Below are 10,778 nucleotides of genomic sequence, written 5' to 3' on the forward strand. Positions count from 1 at the left end.
GCTGCTTACAACTTCAAAGCACAGCTGCTTGCATTTTTCTACAAAATCACATCGCAAGCTTTATTTTTAAAATCACTAATTTATTGGCACTTGGATGACACTAAATGGTCCAAAATGTGATTTTTCTCTTTTAAAAATAGATGGATAGTATTAGTAATAGAAGCTGTTGCTGAAAAACAGGGTGGTGGTCTTCTCTGACTACTGTCATACAAATTTAATCCTTCCCTCCATATTGCTAGTAGCTATCCAAAACATTAAAAACTAAAGATGAAGTGCATTGTAATTTTGAAAATTATCTCTGTCCTACAACGTCGCTAGGATTCCCATCCCTACATGCATGATGCTTGATGGATACAATGCATTCGTTGGTGTATTGCAAAATGAGAATATCCATACACACTAATGCTACAAAAGCATCAACCTGTAGGGTGACAATTTAGATGATATAGGCTTATATGATTGCATCAACACCTACTACGATCATTCAAGCATCCCACTAACTTTTCTTGAGGAACAGATCAAAGGACATGAGTATGTACCTCAAGTCATATATTAAGAGGAATTTCAATAACTCAGTTTAGCCACACAAATAACAAAAACAAAATATATCCTAACTCTACCATCATTTGCATACACTTCTTATTTGAAGCAGTTTTCTTTTCATAAGTTTTGTACATCAAGGAAGTTTTATTTGCAACTATATACAGTATGTGTGATTTTGTTTTCTTGTGAAAAGAATGATAAAATACAAACAGGACAATATATGCCTCACCCTCACTTAAGGGGTGCTGCAATTTCCTAGAGCCTCTTGGATGGGTGGGGTTATACATTCTGCAAATATGGTGATCTACAAAAGATACATGGGGCGCATGAATTACTGTTTTTTCCGATTGTTTTCTATCGGTTACAAATAATTATGAATTCCCAGAGCAGCCAAACCTATGCATACTCAAATATAGCACCTGTATGATTGAAACCACATGAAACTTGCAATGCTTTCACGTCTTCTGCAAAGCAAACTCTTGAAGGGTTTATATAATCCACATCACTTCCATGACCCTGAGTTGAAAGCATAAGTTTCATTTATAGTACTGCAGCGCAGGAAATTGTATACTTTGCAAAATCAAAGGCAAGAAACTAATCAAATTCATCTAGGTATTGCACCTGGCCCACTAATCAAACTGACCACACTCCTAAGCAAATGTGACTCCTAAATTAATATGAAGAAAGTTTCTAAGTGTATGGGTGGTCGTTTTTATTTGAAAAATTGTGATTAATTATAAAATGCCTTGCTACTCTAAACAATTTTTTTGGTTCTCCTGTCAGAGGACTTGTCATAGAATACGACATCCTGACCATTGTGATAACCGTCTCTCGATTAACACTTAAAAATACATGAAGTCATAAATTATAACAAACAGAAGCATACCAATTGTCCACCTGAAGAATGTCCATCGTCAGAAAAAGTTCCATTTGAACCTCCCCAACCCCATGTGAAGATTCTTCCCCCTGAAAATCAACGAAAAATTTCAGCATAGACGGCAGCAATAAAATCCTTTTATCTCACAACTACCAATACAGTATAAAGTATACACATCAAGTCTTAAAAGTGAGAGTAAGTTAAATATTAAATGAATTTAAATGAAGGAAAAAAAATTAACAAAAAGGAATAATGGAAGGGGTCATCCATATGTTACAATGGGAAAAGGTGATTATATCTCCATGCAAAGCCTGCAGCTTTGTGCAGAAATCCATGAAGGCTATCCCAGTTTACGCACAGGGATGTGCGGTGGAGTCAGAATTATCGCATCCCAAGGCAAAAATGGATGTGATATTGTGAAGCTACCATTAGTGGCATCTAGTAGTCGTGCAGTGTTGTTGTGGTTTCTAAAAAACCCAGACTCATGCAAGTAAGCCACCAACAAATACTCTAAATAAATAAAAGGCTGAAATTCTCCAAGAGGCAAGAAACCTATAAAGTTCTTTAAGTCCAAACTTCCTCATTCCTAAATTCAATTAACTAATTGCCTATTAGACAAGTGTAAGAAGCAATATAACTTGAAGATATAGCACCTAAATTTTCTGACATGTTCCATGGCTGTCAGTAGAATCACTCATTGGTAGTTCGTATATGAGAATATTGAAAGAGATGTTTTTCTTTTCTTTTATGGAAAAAGAGGTTGGGAAAAAAAGAGATGCATTGATCCAAATATATAAGAAGTGTGAACCGTATACAGGCGTTTCAGCAATCCCAGTTCACAAAGGACTATAGGTAGATTTCAATAGTACTGCCAAAACTTTTAATGCGATTTAAACCAACATGGTTGAATTTTATGGGGATTGCAAGTGTTTTATGTTTCCAGCCATATATTCGCTCTCTCATGTGAAATAGTGAATCACGTTTGATGCCCAGAAAGTTATTTTCTCATGCTGATCAGAGAAATGCCAATCTCATTTTTTGCGAAAGTTCTCTTTTCTCTAGATTTCACTCTTTAATACAATGTCATGAATGACACTCTTAATGTTAGCCTTCAAAATCAGTCCACAATTTTTTCTTGAAAGATGATGATACATTCTTTCGCTCATTTACGGCAATTATTTTTTTAACACATAAAATTCTTTTTAGAAACTTGCTAGGGGTGACTATGTTACTACAAACGACATGCTTGTTACATCTTACGGATTCCCGTACTGTTGTTCTGCCAAGACACGCTTGTTACATCTTAATTATTACCTTACCATCGTTTTGCTAAGTCTTTCATATTCTCGTAAATGAATTTTTCTTTTATCATGATGACACAGGGTTCCTATAAAACATCAAAACTATCAGACACATACTCAATATCAATATTCTTGTGTTGCTTTGTTTGATGCCTTGTCCATCTTGATGAAACAATCTTTTATGATAATAAGAGAAAAGAAAAGCATGCATTCACCTATTTTTTTTTATGTTACCAAAAAAAAATTAACAAGAAAAAGCACTTAACGTAAGGTACTTCTTTGTCTTTTATACGAAGAAAAGAACTTACCAGAAATGGCAGCTGTATGTTTCCAGCCACAAGAAACCTGAACAACAGAAGACTCCAAGAATGGCCCTTGAACCTTTTCAGGTAGATGAATGGCATATGAGGACCTAGATAAAAATGATTTGAAGAATCAAAACACTTGAAAGAAAGAGAAATGAGGGAATGGAAATGTAGAAAATGAGAAAGACAAAGTAACAAGTTTTAAGAATAAAAAGGATACCCTATGCCAAGGCAGCCATTTTCATTTGAACCCCAAGTATAAAGTTCACCAAAATCTATACAACAAACACCAAATAGAATGAAGCAGTAAACAAATTATCACAAATCAACACATGTGTAAGTTCAGAACTTGATGATTACTTGTCAAGACACAGGTATGATAGCCACCACAAGCAACTTCTTCAGCGTATGGAAGTTCACTGATCAACGATGGTTTTGTTGTATTGCTCGTCCCCTTCAAGAGCTGAGTATATTGATTGAAGAAAATATCTGTCATTACAAGTAGTAGCAGAGGAGAAAAAATAATGATTTATACCGATTGCACCTACCAATTTGTCAATCCCTTTATCTCCAAATATAAACACAGAGCCATTTTCTGCACGAATTGCATGTTAGAGCAAAAATCAAAGATTAATTCCAAATGCAGATGTACAACCAAAGGTATGAACGAGAAAGTAGAAAGAAAAAAATAAAGATATAATTAAATTCAATTACCATCAGTACAAGCGGAGGTCAGCATCCCAGCAGCTACATATTTTACCTATAAATATTTCAAGAATGAAGCCAAAATACATAGGTGATAAATAACAAGTTTGAAATAAATTTATCAACCTTATATAAGAAACAACCAGGCAGTAAATTTAACATCACACCTTGATTCCTTCGAGATCCTTTATAAGCCTTGGGCTGTATTCACTGCATGATTTCAAAAAATACATTATTATAGATCTACATAAATTGAAAAGTATGGTTAGCTTACAATTAATCTCTTAGAATTTGGATTTAGGGTCTAACTCAACCCAACAAAACTGATTGGTAAGGCTAGGACTGTCCAAGCCTTATAAGAACTACTTAGGCCATATCTCTAGTCAATATTGAACTTTCAACATGCCTTTTAAAGATTATGGATAGACTTATAAAGCCTGAACTAATACGAAGGAACAACAGGATCTCAACACACCCCATGATGCCCAGGACAGGACTGGACATCTGGGGTGTGGACAAAGCGTGTGGAATAACAGAGATCATGACACAATAACAGATCTCAGATAGACTATATTCCATTTTCATCTTGAGCTTAGGATCTCACTCAACCCTACAAATTTGGCTTGCAAGGTGAGACCTGACTCAACCTTATAAACCTTATCTTTAATCAAGGCGGGTTTTCAACACAATAGAGTTATAGTCAAAATTGTTGTTGATGTTGAAACTTGGACTAACAAAGGTGAAAATAAAATAGATCTCAATATTAGAACCATAGTCAAAATAGTTGTGGATGTTGAAACTTTGTCTAATATAACAAGTGCAGAATGCACACTTCATTTTATAACAGTGTCACATTCACTTTTGTATTTCCATTGGGTAAAAGCTACAAGCATTTTTTCTTTCTTTTAAATCCTTTCTGAATTGATAGATTTAAATTTCTGCTATATTTCATAGTAGTGGATGCAATTTTCGGTATAGTGTGGTTGGAAACTTTGGGGATGGTTATAACTACTGAAAAGCAATGTTCATTGTTTTCTTTCAAGATGGGCAGGTAATTAGGCTAAAGGGCAACAGTTCTTATAAGAGAATGGCGAATCAATATAACTTTTGCAGATCTCCAAAGCACTGTAGAGAAGAAGTCGAGGAGATTGAAGGATGTGGTCCAACTGAAGTGGAACCAAATATGTGGGTTGAGTGGTGGTGGTGGTTAGGGCGGTGGAGTAGGAAGTTTGGGGTTTTCTGCAGTCATTGATCTTAGCAATGTAATAGCATGCAAACTTTCTAGAAGAGAGAATTTAAAGATAGTATGTATTGCTGAATCTGAAAAATGATTTCATTGATTGAGAACCTGTGTACACACTACACAGTGCAGTATTTACAATGAGGTGGTCCGAACCACTTCTACAACTGAATAATTGTAAGTTACCCAACTGAACTGCAAGCTAGCTATTCTGAATTACTCTAACAAAAAAAAAAAATTCTCGTCTTAACTGCTGCTACAAAACTTTGAAAATAAGGTGTCAATGACATTTTTATAATTGAACTAAAAACATAATATGTTTTTTTTTTTAAATTGAAACTAAACAAGCCCAAGACATTCTTACGCGGAAGGGGGAAAAGGATTCCTGGAGACTACTGATTTTTTGTGTATAAAATTTTGTATAAATTTAAACAGCCTTGTGCTCTACATAAGCTTAATTATCTATTAGAATTTTCTTGATCTATATTTAAATTAACGGGTCTTGATTAATGTTACATTTTTTACTGCATCTCCTATTTCTTTAGTGTTTACAGTTAATCAATTTGTCTCAAACGTTAACCATGAATGTATAGAGGAGATCTGCATGCGGTTATACAAATGGAAATCGCTATAGGCAACTCCAAGCCCAATATGCTCAACAGCATTTTTTCCAAAATGAACGACGGTGCTATAGTTTGGGTTTTACTCTAATGCAAAAATGAAATATATTAGATGTAATTTTCAAAAACTCTCCAAACTTCTCTAATGAGTGGAGGATAGCAGAAAAGGTGGAAAAATGGATGCTCACTTGATCTGGGAGAATGAAAGACGAAAAGAAAAATTGGTGGTTTTTAGTATGTTCCAATTATAAATTATATTGAAAAAAGAGAAAAAATAGTACAATGCTATGTTTTAATTTAAAACATTTAATGGGGCTGAGCACAAAGGGGGTAAGTCTTAGATTTTATACCATGAGGTGGCAAAGTATTTTGGGAAAAAATCATACGGGGGTAAAGTGTAATAATAAAACATAAATACAGATTAATGCAGCTAAAAATTTTAAAAGAAAAGAAGCAAAAAAAAAACCTGTAACTTTTGAAGAATCCTAGTATGCTTGACTCATGACCATGACCAAGTCTACCAGACGCTCCTGTTCCCCAACTATAGGCCTCTCCTCCATCTAGCAAAGAAATAACGTTTAAGCAACAAGCTCAAGTAATATATATCATGAAGAGAATCCACATTGTCAAATACCATTGGATCCTAAAAGTTTAAGCAACAAGGTCTGTGCCTGGTAATTGGTTATATTTCATACATTATCTCATTATTACCAAGGCCATCATACAAAAGCTCTTTTAGCTTGAAGTTCATAAGCCCGGTATAGACAGAACATTCATGTAGCACTAGCATATGCATTCTTCACTGATTTAAGACTTACGTATTGTATTCAGAATGTGTAGATGTTTGCTTGATTGCGTTACTCTTTTTTTGAAATAGCTATGAGACCTCATCTGTAAGATTTCTTTGAAAATCACTTTACACTTTAATAATCACAATTAAGTGTGATCTAAATTTTTATTCCACTTGTATACTATACTTTCTGAAAGGGTCTTAGTTTTACTGTAAGAGAACTTGATTCGAAAAACAATGCAACCATCTTTCTCATGTTAATCACCTTCAAGTTTTGAGGGTAGTTCTAAGTTGCTGTCAGATGATCCCTGGAATTATCTTACAAAACTAAGTCAAATAATACAGGATGTCAAAGCATCAACTAAAGCTAGATATAAAGATAAAATCATATTGATATTCTAGTTTTCTTACAGCTAAGCTCATTCTAATGTTTTATAGATCTAAGTATGTTGTTACCAATTTACCATTATTAATTTCATATCTTCCATTCCAGGGATTTTTCATGCATTTTTTGAAGGACTGCCCCAAAATAGTCTCAATTTACACGGAATTACAATGTAATCCTAATTCTTAAGCAAAATACACCCTGTCTAAAAATTGTGTGTTTTGGATAGTGATAATTTAATTATCTGTACTGTATCTCAAAGGGAGAGAATGATGCACATAATAGATGAGGAAAATTTATTTCATTTTAGAAATAATTTTTTTTTGAGGAATAATTGTGTTAGCTTATTTTTACATATCTTATAATAAACAGAAAATTATTCTTTGGGATTTTCATTGAAGTTTTTCTTTGTTTGATTAGTATTAGGGTTACATTCTTTGGGAGTCAATTTGACCAGATTCCCAATATAAATAGGGATTGTTTTTCTGCCTTTCATATCACATTGTAATTTGCCCGATTAATTTCATATGCCGACCATTTATTCAAAATCTCTTCTCTCTTTTTCAACCTGAAACCTGTAAATTTTAAATTGGGATATATCATTTTTTCTGACCTATCCCATCGCTATTCTTCTGTAGCTCAAGACTATATAAATAATTAATCTAAAAATTAAAAAAATATTACAAAAAGGAACAAAATAGATCAATTAGCATCAGCAACCAATATGAATTAAAATTATGATTGTTTATTGCATACCACTAATAGCCAGTGAGTGCTCAGAACCCAGAGCAGCCATTTCAATGGTGATTCCATCCAAGTATTCCACTTTAGTTGGCAAAGGAACTATGTTGGGAGCCTCTGCATGTAAGTAAAATGACATTATACTCATAGTAGTTTCCACTTTCCACCAGCCAACCTTATCAGCTATAGGGGATTCTATTACTAATAGTAGTATAGTACCCATTTTTATAAATCATATAATATTATTAGTTTCAGTGGAAAAAAGCTCTTCAACTTGTCAAAATGCTAAAACAAGGTCTAGTTCTTACTTTTTCCAAGTCCAAGCTGCCCAGTTGTATTCTTTCCCCACATGTACAGTTCTCCATCCACTGCAAGTAAGAAAGGGAGAGAGAGAATTCTGTTTAAAAACAATAAGTTATAGAATGTGCAGAAATTCACAACGTAAAACGCATTAACAAATAATACTAATAGCTTTAAAAGGAATAAACAAAAAATAAAAGCACTAAGCAGCCTCTGGTAACTAATCTATACATGCCAAAATAATATAAGCTCAGGACAAATTGAAATCAAGCATCTGTACAATTTTTGCTTTTCAACAATCCAACTACTAGTTACTTATAATAAAAAAAGTAGTGATTAATTGATGACTTCTTATATTGATATGATATAGATATATGGTTTTGGACAATAGCTTCTTGGTGAACCTACTATTAGATTAAGATTAACTTATTGCAATGTGTTCAACAACGGATTTCTTAACCAGTCACATACTATATTTCCCTTTTTCTTGAAAAAACGTAAGTTATAAAATATTTATTCTGAAGGGGAAAACATCAGTCAACTTCAAATAAAAGTTATCGAGGGCCAAAGCTTGTTATTATTGGGATGAATGACAATGGTATCCATAAACACAGACCTGTTATTGCACTGGAATGATTATAACCAGCAGAGATCCGTACAACTTTCTTCTCATGCCCAAAAACTTGAAGTGGCACCTGAAACATTATAAACAAGTGAATAAAATACCGAAAACAAGAAAATGCTGGCAAGTAACGCACTCATGAACACTAGAGCAAAAGAACAAGATGTTGCAACTGTCATCGGTTTACTTGACAAAGATACAGGAAAAAAGGCGAAGTAATCATACAACTGAGTAGGGTTTACTCTCCGATGTACCGAGCTGTCCAAAATCATTGAGACCAGTAGCATAAACACATCCATTGTCTGTGAAAGGAGTACAATTTGTAAGCCCCTACTCGAACATTACGGAGACTCTTCAATAGTCACCAGACTCATCACCAATTTCAAAGACTGCCACATTGTAGCCATCCAGTGGCATAAAGAAAACTGTTACTAAAATAAGCAAGCAACCTCGAAACCATAGACATTCCAAGGAACCCCAAAAAAAAAAAAATCAACCGATCAATTCTCATAAAATTACGCAACCACTTAGAATAATAACAAAAATTTTATACTTGATAGACAGTACTCCCTCGGGTTACTTTACATGTCTCAAAGCAACCAAAAAAAAAATTATATTTTCTAAATTGCGCCTTATGGATTCCATTAGAACAAAAAAATAATTGAAAAATAAAATCTATGTGCATGTTTGGTTCTGCGGTAACAAAAATTTATTTTGAAAAACTGATTTTGCTTTAAAAGTGAGTTGAATGTAAAATGACTGATGTTTGTATACATTTACATAAAAGTGAGTTGAATGATAAATTTCAGTGTAAGAATCACGTTTAAACTCAAAAGCTACAAATTCAAACTTCAAGTTAGAATCAAATGTAGAGGGAAAATCAATTCTACTCAAGAGCAACTGAAAATGTTAAAACTCAAATCAATTTCACATGAAACCAAACATAGGATGAAGGGTAATTTAGGAATAATAGCAGTAAATATGATAAAGATAGTTAACATTTGCATATATTTAAGACCATCAAATACTAAATACATCATTGATCAAGCGAGGAAGGAATCAATCGATCTCAACCGAATTGAAAGAAGAAGAAAAAAATAAGAATAATGAAATGGAAAATGGAAGTGGAAGGAAGGGAGATAGAGAAAGTGAACCTGTTAAGAATAGCGTGTGAGCACCACCACAAGCAATTGCTTGAACGTTTTGATTATGGAAGGAGGTGCAAATAGCAGGTTTCCATTGAGAATTCAAATTACCGAGACCCAATCTACCGTAATCGCCGTTGCCCCATAACGCAGCGAATCTCTTTCCCGGTTCAGAGGAGAATGATCGTCTAAGAAACCCTAACCCTAAAGCACGAGTTCTGAGGTTGAATTTGGATGATGATGATAAACGGTGCCACATTTCTGCTTAGAAATTAAGGAAGTTGTTTGTTGATTTGAAGAAGAATAATCAATCATCAATGGAAAGTAACGAATTGAATTGAATTGAAGTTAAATGATAGATAATCGTATATTGTGAAGGGAAAGGGAAAACATTTAATTTCATGCCATCATGATCTTATGGCTAGTGATACTGCAACGTATGCTTTCTTTCTTCTTTCTTCTGGTAAATGGCGGTTAGTTAAAGTTCAATGTGTCTAGAGTATACGCGCCTACACCACCTCCCGCCAATTTACCTATTTAACCCTCTTCACCTTCAACACTCCACAATCATTCCAAATCATTTTATTTTTTTTGTCATTCATTATATTTTACTTTATATTCTATCAATTTTTGAGTTACTACTATTTTACTTTATATCTTTTTTTTATATTGTAAGGATAAAACTAGATTTTAGTCAAAGTTATAATCACATGACATGATGTGTATACCAGTCTCTCAATAAGTACTATTTCCATTTCCAATTATACAAATTACAAGAATTAAGAATGTTAGTAGTAGTCTTAAAAAAAAAAAAAGAATGTTAGTAGTAGTAGTATCAAATTTATGAGTAATTACTTTTTTTTACAATTTAATAGTATTTATCGTTCATCATCGAAGAAATGATGTAAACTTATTATATGTTAGGGATATTGCATTTTATATTCAGGGGCCAGAGTTCAAACCCCGGACACTCCACTTCTTCACGATTAAATTGTATGAGTTCTAGTCACTAGACTACTTGACAAAAAAAAAGGAGGTAGTATATTGTATTTTATTTGTGTTAGTAAATGCTTTTTATTTTTTTTTCGTGTCAAACGTTTATAGTGCCAAATTACATTTATTCATTATCTTCTTAAATTGCAGATTTGCACGCATACTGTACTCGTTAAATAATCTACTTAAAAAAAATATATACATATCTATC

General features: G+C 33.4%; 1 protein-coding gene across 3 annotated transcripts; it reads right to left on the bottom strand.

Moving 5' to 3' along the window:
- Positions 1 to 606: 606 nt before the first annotated feature.
- RUG1 (Regulator of chromosome condensation (RCC1) family protein) lies at positions 607 to 10,046 on the bottom strand. Of its 3 annotated transcripts, none has more exons than XM_085755607.1 (14): positions 9,584 to 10,046; positions 8,655 to 8,731; positions 8,424 to 8,502; positions 7,816 to 7,875; positions 7,523 to 7,624; positions 6,058 to 6,151; positions 3,899 to 3,941; positions 3,741 to 3,786; positions 3,575 to 3,621; positions 3,387 to 3,489; positions 3,247 to 3,301; positions 3,030 to 3,133; positions 1,441 to 1,509; positions 607 to 1,059 (listed from the first exon to the last, which is right to left on the bottom strand). In XM_085755607.1, the coding sequence occupies exons 1-14, from the start codon at positions 9,831 to 9,833 to the stop codon at positions 1,046 to 1,048; spliced, it is 1,143 nt and encodes a 380-aa protein (XP_085611733.1). In that variant the 5' UTR covers positions 9,834 to 10,046; the 3' UTR covers positions 607 to 1,045. The 3 variants fall into 3 exon arrangements, with proteins under 3 accessions (XP_085611733.1, XP_085611731.1, XP_085611732.1); XM_085755605.1 differs by having other exon boundaries at positions 1,430 to 1,509; XM_085755606.1 differs by having other exon boundaries at positions 607 to 1,091; positions 1,430 to 1,509.
- Between the last annotated feature and the right edge of the window lie 732 nt (positions 10,047 to 10,778).

This window comes from Medicago sativa, chromosome 3 (assembly GCF_051527215.1).
Source record: "Medicago sativa cultivar Bolivia chromosome 3, Bolivia_mono, whole genome shotgun sequence".
NCBI classification, from domain to species: domain Eukaryota; kingdom Viridiplantae; phylum Streptophyta; class Magnoliopsida; order Fabales; family Fabaceae; genus Medicago; species Medicago sativa.